Raw genomic sequence first — 14,943 nt, forward strand, 5'->3', positions numbered from 1 at the left:
TGATACATGCCTCAGATGGCGTGCTACCACGAAGTCGATTCGCATAGCCTAAGCGATTCAGGTAAGAGTTCAGCTGGAAAGTCCGCACATGGGTGATCTCAACCCGATACCCTGGTTGTATAGCATCTGGAGATGAATCTGGCGCTCATTATGCTGCAAATTAGGCTGGAACCTTACCCAGATTACCGATCCCGAATGTGGCTTTGCGGAGACCCTTGAGTTCTGAACCACGTCAAAGAGCTCAGCAACGAGATTGCATCTTCTTCCGTTTCTGCACACAAAAATTACCTTCTCAGCTAATGTTTCCATCGAAACATCGGATTGATTTCCACATTCAGGCGGAACGTCCCGAATCTTTCGAAGATACACAAAAGGGCGCGCTTGCATGCTCGCCATTTGTTTCAGTGCATTAGGCTTTCACACCTGCCGGCCTGTGTGACAGCCTACTTACAGCGCCGTCTTTCGGGCGCTAGTGCGGCTGCAGTAGACCTGTCCAGGTAAGCATCGCATTCGGTGCCAATGCCGCCAACCGAGATGTCGCAATACTTGGCATCAATTGCGAACGTTACGCGAATAGTTCCACCAGATGTCAGTCTGTTGAGATACTGCAAGGCTGGGCATGTCCACCTTTCTTCCTCTCGTTGGTAATCTCTTGTTGAAGAACTTGAAGATAACTAAACAAAGAGGTAACTGCACAGATTAGTTGCACGGATGATGTTTAGGACATTGTAGGTGTACGCTAGCCATGACCAACCAGCGACCCCAGATCTCCCACGCGATCCGCCAACGCCTCAAACGCCATATCTCCGCCTTCGGAAGCCCAGACCTCACAAGCTCAACGCTTCGCTGAGCCCAGCCTGCCAAATTCCTCGTCTTCCATCTGCCAATAAGTAGGATTTTGCTCAATGCAAAGCACGTCATGATCGGGCGCTGTGCAGTGATAGCAATGCTGTACTGTGATTTGCACGGAAAGCTTCTCTCGCACGCTCTGCCCACGCCAAGCGCAATGTGCCGTCTTGTTAGACGTCAAATCCTTGGGATGGCGTCGGCCCATAGCACATGCGGCTGTGCCTCCGCCTTGGATCTCGAACTATGTGGCATTTCTATTTGACCGAAGTTTACATTCTCTCACTACTTCTCCACGGGGGGCTCGTTCACGCAACGTGCTATAAGGTTGCACCCATCTTCCCTCGGTCTGGCAAAACGTCGGGTCTTCCAGATACTCGTTACCTTATATCAACGCGCGCGACTCTGGGGACATCCACACTGCCGGAGCTCTACTTAACTTTCTTAACCCGTTATCCACGGAATCGTAGGAGCCCAAGACACAGCCCTCGCTGACGACGTCCGCCAACATGGCATCCGCTGGTCAGAAAGTAGCCAAGGTGCTTGGAATCAATCTTGACTACCGAAAAGAGCCCGAGGTCTCTGGCGCTGCATCAATATCCTCCGTAGAAACATGTAAATACTGTCTAGTCTGTCATCCGGCAGTAGCTAACAAAATGTAGACGTCGAGCGCGAACCGACCGCAAAGGAATGGCTTTCACGATTCAGACCATCAGCAACCGCCACAAAACGCTACCTAAGAAGTCTGTTTCCCTTCTGGGACTGGATCTTCCACTACAACCTGACATGGCTATTCGGAGACTTTATCGCCGGATGCACCGTTGGCTTTGTCGTAATTCCCCAAGGTATGGCATACGCTTTGCTGGCGAAGCTGCCTCCTGAGTATGGACTCTACACCAGTTTCGTCGGTTTCATTCTCTACTGGGCTTTCGCTACATCCAAGGACATCACAATCGGTACTGTTGCCGTTATGAGCACCATCGTTGGCAACATTGTCACCAAGATCCAGGATAAGCAGCCGGAGATCGAAGCCGTGGACATCGCTCGGGCTCTTTCCGTTATCGCTGGTTCCGTTCTCCTGTTCATTGGTCTCACCCGTCTCGGAAGGATCGTCGAGCTTATTCCTCTGGTTGCGATCACCTCGTTCATGACCGGCGCTGCCATCTCCATTGGAGCCGGTCAGGTACCAGCGCTCATGGGTATTTCTGGCGTCAACACACGTGGTCCCACATACCTGGTCATCATCGACACCCTCAAAGGCCTTGGACGCACAAAGCTTGATGCCGCTATGGGGTTAACTGCCCTTTTCATGCTCTACGCTGTCCGCATCTTTTGCAACTTCATGTCGAAGAAGCAGCCATCGAAGCAAAAGGTCTGGTTCTTCGTCAGCACACTACGGATGGCCTTCGTTATTCTGCTTTACATCATGATCAGCTGGCTTGCCAACAAGGACATCCCAGGTCTCCACAACGCGAAGAACGATGTCAAGATGGCAAAGTTCAAAATCTTGGGCCGCGTGCCACGAGGATTCCAGCACGCTGGAGCTCCGAAGATGGACACCAAGCTTCTCTCGGCAATCGCGCCTGACATCCCAGTCACCATCATCGTGTTGATTCTGGAGCACATCGCAATCTCAAAGTCTTTTGGGCGCATCAACAACTACGTCATCAACCGTAAGTGGTTCTCAGGTCTCCGATGAGGAAGTACTAATCCTGCTGTTTAGCCTCGCAAGAACTCGTCGCCGTCGGATTTACGAATGTTATCGGTCCATTCCTGGGCGCTTACCCGGCCACCGGCTCGTTCTCGCGAACCGCCATTAAGTCGAAAGCAGGTGTCCGTACCCCGCTCGCTGGTATCTTCACTGCAGTCATCGTCCTCCTCGCATTGTATGCTTTGACGGCAGTCTTCTTCTACATCCCTTCGGCCGCCCTTGCCGCCGTCATCATTCACGCTGTCGGCGATCTAATCACGCCACCCAACGTGGTCTTCCAGTTTTGGGAAACGTCGCCTTTGGAAGTAGTCATCTTCTTCGCAGGTGTCTTCGTAACAATCTTCACGAACATCGAAAACGGCATCTACGTCACCATCGCGGCCTCATTCGCACTCCTACTATGGCGCCAGCTCTTCACCCACGGAGCTGTTCTTGGCAGAGTTAGGATCTACATCGCCAGTCCGGAGACAATGGCCAACAAGGACGATGGTCACTTCGCCCCCGGATCTTCCGCTGCTGTCCGTGAAGCGTTTATCCCAATCAGCCGCAAGGATGGCTCGAACCCGCTGGTCGATATCGAGACTCCGTATCCCGGTGTACTAATCTACCGCTTCACCGAGGGTTTCACATATCTCAACCAGCAAGGCTACATGGATGAACTTGTGCACCACGCGCAGACCATCTCCCGCCCAACAACACTTGACAAGTACCAAAAGATCGGTGATCGGCCATGGAACGACCCAGGTAAGTTTCGTCTATGCAATGGGCGCTGTTCAATTTACTGACTTCTACGAGGCCCACGTCGCGGAAAGCAAATCAACGTCGACGATGACCGACCCATTCTCCGCGCAATCATCCTAGACTTCAGCGCCGTCAACAACGTCGACGTAACATCCATCCAAGGACTCATCGACGTCCGCGCACAACTCGACCGCCACGCCGCACCCGAAACAGTAGAATGGCACTTCGCCTCCATCAACAGTCGCTGGACCAAGCGCGCCTTGACAACCGCTGGTTTCGGCTACATCGACCGCGAACGTTTCGCCGCACGCCAGCACTGGAACCCAGTGTACAGCTACGCGCCTCTTGATAACCCAGCGGCGAAGTTGCATGATGAGGAGGCGCAGGATGAGATTAGTACTGTTAATAGGAGTAAGGGTTTGCCGAGTGGTAAGGTGACTACTGTGCATGGACAAAACAGACCGTTTTTCCATATCGATGTTGCGGCGGCGGTTGAGAGTGCGATTGCGGGTATCAATGGGAAGCTGGCGCAGACTAGCTCGGGGAGCTCACATGAACATGAAGTTGGTCAGACGGAGGAGTTTACGACCAAGCAAGATTAGATAGGTCGTTGTACACATTTCTCCGTTTGCCATATTTTCGGCATACTCTTCTAACACTTCGCGCACCCTTCTCGTGTGACAAACGCATTGATCCATATCGTTCATTCTTTCATAAGTTCATATATACAAAAGGTCTCCCCTATCATAATCATATACAGCGAATCACTCCACCCAAACCATCTCATCACCCCATCTATCCACCTACTGCCTCACACACCCCGTCTTATCCGTCAACTCCTTCGGGCACGTAACCTCCTTGAAGCTCACACTCGGATTATCCGCATTCTTGAACCAATCGAACCGCCACTGGCAGCCCGGCTTCAGCTTCTCAGGGAACCCATCACACTCCGATCGCGACGAGATACCGCCGTACTGCTGGCCCCAGCCGTTGGGTGGAGCACCGAATTGCGCGGTACACGCGTTGAAGATGCCGACGCCGCCGCCGGGCATGGCGATGTCGAAGTGGTTGTCGCCGAGGTCGCCGCCGGTGTTTGTGGTTTGCACGATCATTTTCTTGCCGGAGACGGGGCCGGATGTGAATGTCATTCTAGAGGGGTCGTCGTTAGTTACAGATTCTTTATTCAAGGTTATTTGTTCGGAGTGGGTGAGGTAGACATACTCGTAGCAAGCACAGCACCAGTCACTCTCTGTCTTTCCAGCCAGCTTTACAGCCGCGAATCCGTATGCGAGATCATCGTTTACGGCCCAGGGCGACTGGTCGGTGCACATGTATGCTTCGCCTCCTCCGCTCTCGCATCCGCTCTTTGCGTTGAGGTTTGTGAGGGGGTTGTCGTTCTTGTCGCAGGTGGCGATGGGTTTGTTTACGGGGGCTTTTCCTGCCCAGGCGCAGGAGCCTTTGCAGCAGTCCCAGTAGCGTGTTGTTTTGCCTGTGGATTGGGCGGAGACGGTGGCGAGGCCGGTTGTGAGGGCCAGGAGGGAGAGTTGCTTGATGGAAACCATGGTGGGCGGGCGGTTCTGAAGATCGTTTTTGGGAAATAGGAGTTGGATTCGGTGAGCGTGTCGGTTTGAGCAGGCCTATTGGAAGAGAGCAGTGAGGTTTATATATCCATATATGCCAAGTTACTTCTCCATCATCCATCCCAACACCCATGACGAAACATCATCTAGACTTACCATCTACCCCACAAAATGCCATCAACGCCTGTCCTAGCCACCTTCCCGTCCTCCCACACGGTACCAACCAGCCCTAAGAGCCCTTGCAACCGGTGGCACAAGGCCGCAGCCGAAATGATTTCTGGATCTCAAGACACGCCCAGCACGTCAGCACCCACTGTTAGCGCTGCACACGTGTAAAAAACAAGAGCAAACATGCTTGCCCACAGTAATCATTTTCATCTATTGGAGTAAGCGGTCAAACTTGGCTTGCGGTGGTAGTGGGCAAAGAGGTGTACGACACATGGGTGCACTAGGACGCGAGGTTCATATATTGCGGCGCTATTGTCGGCTCCTTCTTACTCGCTGGTAAAGTGCCGGGACGTAATTCCCGGACCACCACGTTTAATGAGGCGTCCGGGAGTTTTGCTGGCTGGCTGGATGCTGGACACAGCGGGGTGCATATACGAGGTGTTTGATAAACATTCCGCGAAAAGCTTGATTTTGAAGGACGTTGCGGCTGAATGTACAGTTGCTGATGGTCGTACAAGGACGTCGTGAGGTCAGCTTTTGGAGGGTTGGGGAGTCGGAGAACAAAGGGCGGCTTAGCGCAGTTTCAGAATCATACCGATGTTCTTCCTAGCATGGAACATGGAAATGGCTAAGGGTCTTGCATGCCGCGAAGGATGGTGTGTTCATTGGTTGATTTATGCGATTTAATTTATTACAGCGTCATTCTTCGGCTGCTCGGGATGTACATGAGGCTGATGACGAGAGAGAAAATGAAGTTGTGCTTGGGATGTGTACAGTCGCCGCAAATGCTAGAGCACATTTCTCAAGCCACTCCAGGTAGGAGGCTTTGGAGTCAAGATTTGCAAGTGCTAATCGCGAAGCGTCGCCGGACACCTCGGGCAGAGGTACTTGGGTGAGTACCACCACGGCCTTTTGCCATCTTAACATCTGTCGGTGTGACTAGTGATCAAAAATGCGTGGCGCCCCACAGTCTTCCGGCTACTTCGCAAACGTTCAGCTAACGGTCTGCATGCATTTTGGATAGCTTCGCGCCGTGTTCCACCGTCCTGGTATTCGTTTTGGGCTATGGTCGGTGAAGTGTAAAGTGCCGAGCGACTGTTTTGGTGGGTTGGAGACACTGAGCTGTCGGAGAACGCTCCGGTGCCGCTCGTTCGTGGCCTGATGTGCATTCCAATGGGTCCTTACCGAACTCGTGAACTCAACCCAGATGACGGGCGTGTTGGCTTGTATAGCCTCTCAGCTGGCGGCTGAAGCAACACACTCCAACTTCGCTCTTTGACGCTTCCAGCACTGTGATGATTTTGGGACGGTGCGACCAGCCGTCACGTATATCTCACCATGACCTTGTTATGTACGTAAGTAGGGAGCCGTAGGTGTATATGTAGACTGGCATTGAGCGTATGCCTTTCATGAGCGGCGACTATTCGCTGCGCTTTGTGAAGCTTGACTTTATGGCTCAGGCCGTAGACCCGCGAGCACAAGGTGAATCTCAGCAAATAGACACGAGAAGCGAAAAGAACAGCGTTGAAAATATAACACCAAAGAACGCCTTCCAGCTCTCATGCCACCAAGGGTATCGGGAAACATGAGGTCAAGTCCGCGTGACCTGAAGACTCAGTCGACCATCAGCACCAACCTAAGGACTCTTACAGTATTCGTGTTCATCAACAGAGCTCCACGTTTGCAGCAGTTGTCCATGCGCACTCAGCGTTCAACGCTGACGATCTCTCCCTTCCACATATCGGTTATACCATATCAGAGCCGTAATGCTCAGAACGAAGTAAAGTACATAACCGGCAGCGAGGGCCCACACTTGCCGTTGAGTAATCTCGGGATATTGGACAGCGATACCCGGCTGCTGCCGTTGGAAAAACTGTTGACTCATGGTAGAAGTTTGGTAGTGCAACGTTCCTTTTGGACTGGTTTGCCGTTGCTTCGCCGTTACTTGGGTCGTATTCGGGCGCTGAGCGTTGAGGAAGTTAGTATGCTTTTTGAAAGACAAGGAGTAGTCGTGAGGTTAGCTTTTATACACAGTTGATACACGCAAGGCTATTGAATCAAAGAAGCAAGACTGGAAGGGGATGTTGTGAAGCCGACAAAGAAGAATGTGTGAAGACAGGCATTGAAACAAGACCCCTTCGTGGTTTGCTGCTGTTCCTTCGCGTACAGAAGAAAAACATTCATGCGCGTTGTTTGAACCACCGTCGCATCGGCAGGACTCTCGTATCACGACCCGAACTTTGTCGCGCATAATTTCTTTTCAGTGTTGAACGACTCCAAGCGGAGTAGCGTGAGTGGTGGACTCGACAGGAACGGCGGAAATGAGGCATCGTGAACTGCCCATGGGACGTCGACGCATGGAATATCCCTCACAAAGATCAGGTGAGGGCACTCCGAGGGTACTCCTTTTGTCGACGCGCGTTCATTTGGATTGATGATGGAGATCAACGCCAGGATACAAACTTCCACAATGAGGCAGCAGGAAATGCCGATCCGAATCCCCGATGCCCGAACCAGCCACCTGAAACGGGCCATGACGTAGCGCTAGAAGCGGTAGGCGCAACGCCTCATGCCCCAGGTTACCAGCCCCTCGGCACCCATTACCACACCCAAAACTCTGCCACTGTGCAGCTTCACGCCCCCGTAAGCTCGTACGGCGCAGCTCCAGGGTAGCATTCGCAATGCTGCAAGGTCAGCGCCGTGCTTCATAACGCGCCATTATCATCATGCCCTGCTCACCGCGGTTTGTGGCGATCCTACTCGCACGGGAATGACACGCCGTGACAGGTCCGGCGCATTTGACGAATCCACACCGGGGGCATTGATCGCCAGGTCGCTTCGGCCACTTGCGCACACGGTCATGCCAAAAGGTTATGATCGCCATAGCCTACAAGTCGCTCAAGAGGAGCATGCCTCCTCCCTTGAACCTTCCTCTTCTTTCCTTATTCATACGAACTACACTCCGCTGCTACCTCGCTCCCCGCTTTGCCCAACCTCCGCCGGCATCCGATGGCTACGGCACCGCATCTCCACTCTCTATCAGAACACTAGCGAGATCCGTACACACGTTCATTCTTCTTATTACTATACTGTCCTTTCCAGCTACTACACTCTTTACTTAGACTATTCGCGGTTCAGCCCGGCGCTGCACCACCACTATTAGACCGCCATGCCTAATCGCTCCTTCCTATGCCGACTAATCTTCTGCGCCGTATTCGCCGTATCCGTCCTTAATATCTTCACCAAGGCCACCCCGCCGCTCTTCCACGCCGCAAAGACTTCTGCGCATGAGCACCCCCAGGAACTCTTTTGCCCGCAGTCCAAGCTCGCCGATGACGTCTTGGTCGTCTTGCGAACCGGGGCCACCGAATCACTCGAAAAGGTGCCGGTGCACCTCCGTACTACGTTGCGTTGCGTCCCCCACTATGTTATACACTCGGACCTGGAAGAGGAGATAGACGGACACGTCGTCCACGACGTCCTCGAAGGAGTTAGCGAAGAGACGAAGAAGACGAATGACGACTTCAAGCTGTACCACCAACTCCAAGAGCACGGAAGACGAGGCGTGAAACAACAAGAAGTTCTCACATCGCTATCCGGATCGTCGCAGGGTGACTACCTGCGAACCGACAACGATGGCTGGCAGCTCGACAAATGGAAGTTCCTCCCCATGATCGACCAAGCACTCGAGGAGAAGCCAGACGCGAAATGGTATTTCTTCATGGAAGCCGACACCTACGTCAACTGGAACAACCTACTCGAATTCCTCAGCAACTTCGATGACAGCAAGTCCTACTACATCGGCAAGCACCTCTTCATCAACGAAGTCGAATTCGCCTACGGTGGCGCAGGCTTCGCCCTCTCTGCCCCCGCCGCACGTAAAGTCTCCGCCCAACGCTCCCCCCGCATCTCCGAGTACGAAGACTTTACCAAAACCCACTGGGTCGGCGACTGCGCTCTTGGCAAAGTCCTCGAAGACGTGAACATCCCCCTCCACCGCGCCTTCCCCCACTTCCAAGGCGACTCCCCCGCGACGCTCGACCCTGCAACTTCCAAAATCGACCGCGACCTCTGGTGCTACCCGGCTGTAACGTATCACCACGTTTCACCCACCGAAATCCAAGAACTCTGGTCTTTCGAACAGGACTGGTACAACAGACACCCTATTCTGCTGCGCCACCGCGACATCTTCATGGAGCTCGTGCGCCCTAAAATCGGTCCTTCAGTCACAGCCTGGGACAACATGTCCGCAGACAAAGAGTACAACGCCCACGACCACTCCGCCGTCGCCAACGAACTCGAGCGCAACGCGTGGAAGTCCTTTGAACACTGCCTTACGCTGTGCGAGGAGCAGGATGATTGCATGCAATTCTCATTCAACGAGGGCAGTTGCGCAATCTCCAATAGCTTCAAACTGGGTTACGCAAAGCCCGGTGCGCGGATACGGAGTGGCTGGATGCTTGATCGCGTGGACGATCTTTTCAGGAGTCTAGAAGAGCAGTGTGGACTCCGGGATTGGTTTGCACCAATGGAGAGTCCGAAGGAAAGGGAGAATAGTGAGTTGAAGATTAAGATGCGGAGGAAGAGGAGTGTGATGTGAGAGTCTTTTGCATCACTCAATAACAGCGATGGTCTTGCGTTAGAGCAGCATCAGCATTGGCGTTTTTTTCCATGGTTTGGTGGTTTGCTTTGCGCTTTTTTTGTGTGGTTTGATTTTGTTTGGAATGCAGATGGAGATGATGATACCCCCCCCAAGACACTCGCTTTAGATTCATAAGTTTCAGTACTATATACTACATCGTTGGATGGATGGATGGATGGATGGATGGAAGGCTGCACTGCGCAAGACCTCAACTCAAGGAAAGAAGAAGAACAAATAAACAAATGTTAAAACAATCACGCAACTGCTCGTCCTTCGTCGGCCTTGTACTTGACGTGGGAACGTGACTGTCGTCGCTCTTGGCCTAAGTGCCGTCCTTCAAACTTCGAGCTCCTGTAATCGTTGCTAGCAGTAAGCCCACTGCGTCTACTTCCCGGTCGTGATAGGAGTTGGCGATGATGAAAATGCCTTGCCTCTTTACTTGTTCGGTATGCGTAACACAGATGGAACGAAGTATTCTCCCATAGTAAAGGTAGCTTGACATGTACAGTTTCAACAAGTTGACAGTTCGCTGTGAATGCGTATCTGTTCCGCCGTATTCGTCTTGGACGACGTCGAAGCAAACCTCTGTGATCATAAGCTATGATGGGCATCTCATGTCACGCATTGAAACACCTCACAGTCACTCAAAGTCCAGGACTCAGTCTATCAATCGTACTATTACACATTTCATCCCTCCATACAGGCACTAACTACATCTATCCGCGCTCGACAAAGACAAGCTATAAAGCCTCGCTCTTCGCTAGATACTCTTTCGTCCTACCATCATGAATAACACACAGAGCAAGACAGGTGAATGTAAAGATACTCATCATCGATAATGCTAAGATGCAGTATATGACGCACGCAAGGCTATATCGCAAAACCACCGATGAAAGCAGAACAGAGAGGGGTATGTTGTTGTAATGAAGGATGACTACCTAGACAGCCTTCAGGACGGTATATTGATGAGAAAAAAGAAAAGAAAAATGGTTGTGGGTTTCGCTATCGCTATCGCTAGAAAGAACGCCTGACCCAAAGCCTCGCTGATGCAATTGCTATCGTTTCCGATGACAGCAATCCGTGGAGCGGGCGAGTATTAATGCATGTACTGAACTAGAAATCGAACGGGATGATATCAGAAGAGAGGGAAGAGGAGACACGACACTATGTCGACTACATCGCAATTGCCGTTGCGGTGCTGTCGTGTTTGTGTTCCTCGGGACTCTCGGCGTACGCCAGCAGCGCCTTCGCGTCATCGAGTCCCGATATCGCGAGGCCCTTCTCGTCTTCTTCGTGAATGGTGCTTTCTTGGATGCTCTCTTTCGAGATCTCGCTCTTCCTTTCGGCATCTTCGATTCCGTCTTCGTCCATGAGGTTTGGTGGCCGTTGACGCATCGCCCGTGCCTTCTCCAGTGAGATGGTCTTTTGCTGGTACGTGGTCGTAAAGGGAAGGGCTTCGTCTCGGTCGATTGTGGCTTTCATGAGCGCGGCCATCCAGAGTCGGCCCACGGCAAGGCTATCGACCGCGAAGTAGTGCACGATGGGCTTGGTGAATTGGACACCCTTTTGGAGTCCTGCACGGGGTGGTACAAGCTTGAAGATGAACATGCCTGAGACATCCTCCTCCAGCCCTGGGATACCTTTGGCGCTATCCGCAGATGCCGTTGTCTGTATGGTGGCATTGTGCGGAGATGTAGGTGAGTTGGCCGCACCTGTTAGAGACGCATGGAGGCCTGTCATCCTCTCGTTGTTCGCTGGTAGCACGCGATGCGATGAGATGTCGATGAGACCTTTCTCTTCGGTATCATTCTCCGTGTAGTAGTAGGCAAGGCGGCGGCCACGAAGCACGAATAGGCGCGTCTTCCATGTCGTCATAAGACTCGAAGACTTCTTCTTCATCCAGCCGCTATAGTCGCAGTTCTCCATGGCTTGTTGGGGAGTGATTTGCTGACGGCCCTTGAGATATGCACTAGTGCCATGCTTCTTGGCCTTTTTCTTTGCGTCCTTGGGCGTGGTCGAGCCAGCGGTAAACCGCCTGTTATTATCGGCCTTTTCAAGCTCGAAACTCTTCGATAGTGAAGTGCCAGAGGGTGTGCTAGATCCTGTCCGCGAGGGTGACTGCATCGGTGAGTCCTTGTGTTGTGTGGTGGAAACATCCGCGGAGCTCAAATTCGCCTTCTCGCCGCCGGTTATCGCGTCTGATATCGCTCGAAGACCCCTAGATTGTGATCCCTTTTTACTGCTGAAGAATGAGCGCGTATGAGATGGTACAGCAGCTGGCGAAGGCGATGCACGACCTGTGCTCGAGGTTTCGCTACCTGCGACGTGGGGCGAATTTGCAATGGCGTCAATGCTGTGCGCATCATATGAGAGCTTGGTCACGGTTGGATGGGTTTCGCTTGCTGGCTTGAGAGGGCGCACAAAGTCGAATGCACTAGAGCTGCGCTCGCTTTTGGTGCTGGTACCGTAGTACTGTTTCGCGGCAGCGGAAATTGGACTCGCTGGCCGGAGAGCCGAATCTGCGCTGCCGATTCGGCTGTGTCGGCGACTGAACGACGCGCGCTGTGCGCCTTCGGTCGTGTAACTAGCATTGCGTGAATGGCTCGCGGCGCTTTCTCTCTTGCGCAGAACGTTCCTGCTACTCTTGCGGTTGTCGACCTCGCCTCCGGAAAAGTAGCCGCGGTCGAGATCCCCGGAGCCTAAGCCGGCCTCGCGGAAGTCGAACGTAGTTCCGTTGGTGCTTGAAGCATGATGGTGATGTGATGAGACCGGTCTGCCGATATCTTGTACGGACTTGGACAGCGATGTCGAACCCATGGTCCAGTTGCGGTCGAATGATGGCGTCTTCCTGTGTGCGTGGGCGGCCATGGGTGCAGATGTAGGCGGCTTCATTAAACTGGGCGTACTAGGCGTGGGTGGTCCCTGCCCGTATTCGATAGAAGAGTGGCGTCTGCTGTGGTTCATACTTCGGACGGAAGCAGCGGAGGGTCGTCTAGGCGAACCGGGCGTAGGTGAGGCGGGCGTGTGCTGGATCAGTGGAGAGGTCGCGTCGATGGTAGACGATCGGCCGGCGGATGAGGCTGCACGTGGGATGTGCTGACGGCTGGTGTTGCCTCGGGATCCGATGCTTTCCCTGAGCGTCGGTATGCGAGGAAGGACCGCCCCAGTTGATGCAGCCCTGCTCCTTCCCATATCGGCTGGAAACTCGTCGGGGCTCTCTGAAGGCGGCAGGAGAAGGGTCGTCCTTGCAGCTTCGGCTTCCTTCGCGTTCTTGACCTCGGACTGCAAGGCGTTAATCTTCATCCACGTGCGCAGTCGCGGTCCCATGGGGCCCAGATTGAATTCCTGCATGAAGATGAAGTTGCGGTCCACGCCCAGCAGCGCCTCGCCATCGATTTCTTGGTCGCGGAACACATCGCAGTGCTTCTTCTCCACACCCGCGTCCTCGAGGTATTCGGCGACGCGCGCAGGCGACCATGTCTTGACCTCCTCCTCGGTGTGCCAGCTCTGCTCCTCCTCATCGGTCTCCTGCCCGTTGATGTATGACAGCCGGTGGTGGCTGCTGTATTCGCTTCCCGAGTCATTGGACCGTATCTCCTTGCCCACAGCGCTGTGGCGCGGCGTGCTCATGCCCGTGATGTGCTCGTCGATGACGCTCAGCGTTTCGTGCATGACGGGGCTTCCTATCGTCTCGTCTTCTGGTGGCGCCTCCCCGCTCAACGTCATGCTGATGCTCCGCGGGCCATTTTGTATAGATGTTCGGCGAGCAACTTCTGGTCCCGACGCGATGTTCAGGGGCTCTGTGGGTGCCGACTTTAAAGGTGGAGGGGCGCTCGTGGAAGCTGGTGGCTGTGCGGCGGTGGTCGGCGGCTCAGAAATGGCCATGCCGGGCTGAGGCGATGGTTTTTCTGATTGCACGGACATTTGCGAGGGATTGCGCGAGAGCATGGTCGGGATGGGCGTCGGTTTGGGTGCTGGCCGTGTGTATACTGATATACATCAGCTGTGTTGCTCGCAAAAAGAAGCATGGCGATCAGATAGGGGATGTGCACTACTGTGCTGCCGTCGATAGCGCAACATACCTTCAGGAAACAGGCCGTTCTCTCCCGTCTCGGTGTTCTTGCCTAGAAACCAGCCATCGCCAAAGTCGTCGTCGCGCTCAATCAGCTCGATGCGGTCTCCGCGCCTCAGGCTCAGCTCGTCGGGACTGCGGGCGAGGAACTCGTCTGCAAGTGCTGTCAGCAGCTGTCGCTGGCATGTGCGACGCAGTGGCAGCACGGGTGAGGGGAAACATACGCACTACGACGAGGGTATCGCCAGGCCGGCAGCCCTCGGTGTGGGTTCGTTGCGCCATGCTTACAGCTGCTCTCCAAGACTGGGTCGGGTCGGGGGGCGTGTATGCGGGCAGTCTCCAGATCAGTACAGGTGGTTCATCCTCGTGGGAGTTCGCGCTATCGGCGGGCGAGGCGGGCGCAACAGTCGGACGTTTGGCAGACTATAAATGCTGGCTACCGAGCCACCGCTACCTGAAACAGCCTGACAGGTGCGCAATGAAACAAAGTGGCGATGTTGTTTGGAGCGAGGGGGGAGGTATATTGCTTGATCCCGTCGTCGTGCGGCTGCCGGGGGTGTCGTGTCTATACTTGGGTGGTGGGACAGAGAGGCATGAAGCTAGCCATGTGCATCCTTGGAAGCAGTAGGCGACCTAGCCTGCATGCGATATGAATTACGTCGGTTGGCAAAACCACGGACGCACCGGGCGCTCCAAAGCAAATCTCGACTAGGCGCTGCGCCTATTGGCAGAGTGGGTTTGTACGGCAGCGGGCAGCCCTGGAGCGGTTCTGACTTGGCCGCTGACGATTTGCCGTCCAGCCTGGCGTCCAGAGCCCCGGCGGCGCCCATGGCCTTGGCCCAAAGCGACCTGGCATGTTCGCGAAACATCGCTGTCCGTGCGCCATGCCATCGGGTGTCGTGAGGGCTCACTGCCATCGCGACGTCGATGTTCACCTCACCCCGTCGCGCCTTCTCTCACGTGTCTCGCGGCAGCCTGGACAGCGAAAACTCCTTCTCCCTCCACATCCACATTCGGCACCCGCGACCCGCCGCGCCTACCATGCACTGAGTCGCTCACAATCTCCCTGCGCGACATGAACTCCCCACATTCCAACTCGCCCATGTCCAGCACTCGAAGGCGACCAGCGCGTACCCTCAAGCGAATATACACAACATAACAAAGCGGCATGTACCACGCCGGG

General features: G+C 54.1%; 4 protein-coding genes across 4 annotated transcripts; 2 read left to right on the forward strand and 2 right to left on the reverse strand.

The window, feature by feature from the left end:
• Positions 1-1,355: 1,355 nt before the first annotated feature.
• On the forward strand, positions 1,356-3,900 carry J4E85_009116 (uncharacterized protein; the record flags this gene model as incomplete). The annotated part of the gene is made up of 4 exons (XM_051473340.1): positions 1,356-1,461; positions 1,509-2,519; positions 2,570-3,301; positions 3,353-3,900. 4 exons carry the CDS (start codon positions 1,356-1,358, stop codon positions 3,898-3,900), a joined length of 2,397 nt encoding a protein of 798 aa, XP_051323003.1.
• Positions 3,901-4,101: 201 nt separating this feature from the next.
• J4E85_009117 (uncharacterized protein) lies at positions 4,102-4,860 on the reverse strand (the record flags this gene model as incomplete). The annotated part of the gene is made up of 2 exons (XM_051473341.1): positions 4,102-4,447; positions 4,520-4,860. 2 exons carry the CDS (start codon positions 4,858-4,860, stop codon positions 4,102-4,104), a joined length of 687 nt encoding a protein of 228 aa, XP_051323004.1.
• Positions 4,861-8,215: 3,355 nt separating this feature from the next.
• J4E85_009118 (uncharacterized protein) lies at positions 8,216-9,646 on the forward strand (the record flags this gene model as incomplete). Its single annotated transcript, XM_051473342.1, has 1 exon — positions 8,216-9,646. The coding sequence occupies one exon, from the start codon at positions 8,216-8,218 to the stop codon at positions 9,644-9,646; it is 1,431 nt and encodes a 476-aa protein (XP_051323005.1).
• Positions 9,647-10,861: 1,215 nt separating this feature from the next.
• Positions 10,862-14,042, reverse strand: J4E85_009119 (uncharacterized protein; the record flags this gene model as incomplete). Its single annotated transcript, XM_051473343.1, has 3 exons — positions 10,862-13,677; positions 13,771-13,914; positions 13,985-14,042. 3 exons carry the CDS (start codon positions 14,040-14,042, stop codon positions 10,862-10,864), a joined length of 3,018 nt encoding a protein of 1,005 aa, XP_051323006.1.
• Positions 14,043-14,943: the final 901 nt, after the last annotated feature.

The sequence above is a fragment of the Alternaria conjuncta genome (assembly GCF_024043145.1).
Source record: "Alternaria conjuncta strain BMP 0040 chromosome Unknown scaffold_15, whole genome shotgun sequence".
In the NCBI taxonomy this organism is placed as follows: Eukaryota; Fungi; Ascomycota; class Dothideomycetes; order Pleosporales; family Pleosporaceae; genus Alternaria; species Alternaria conjuncta.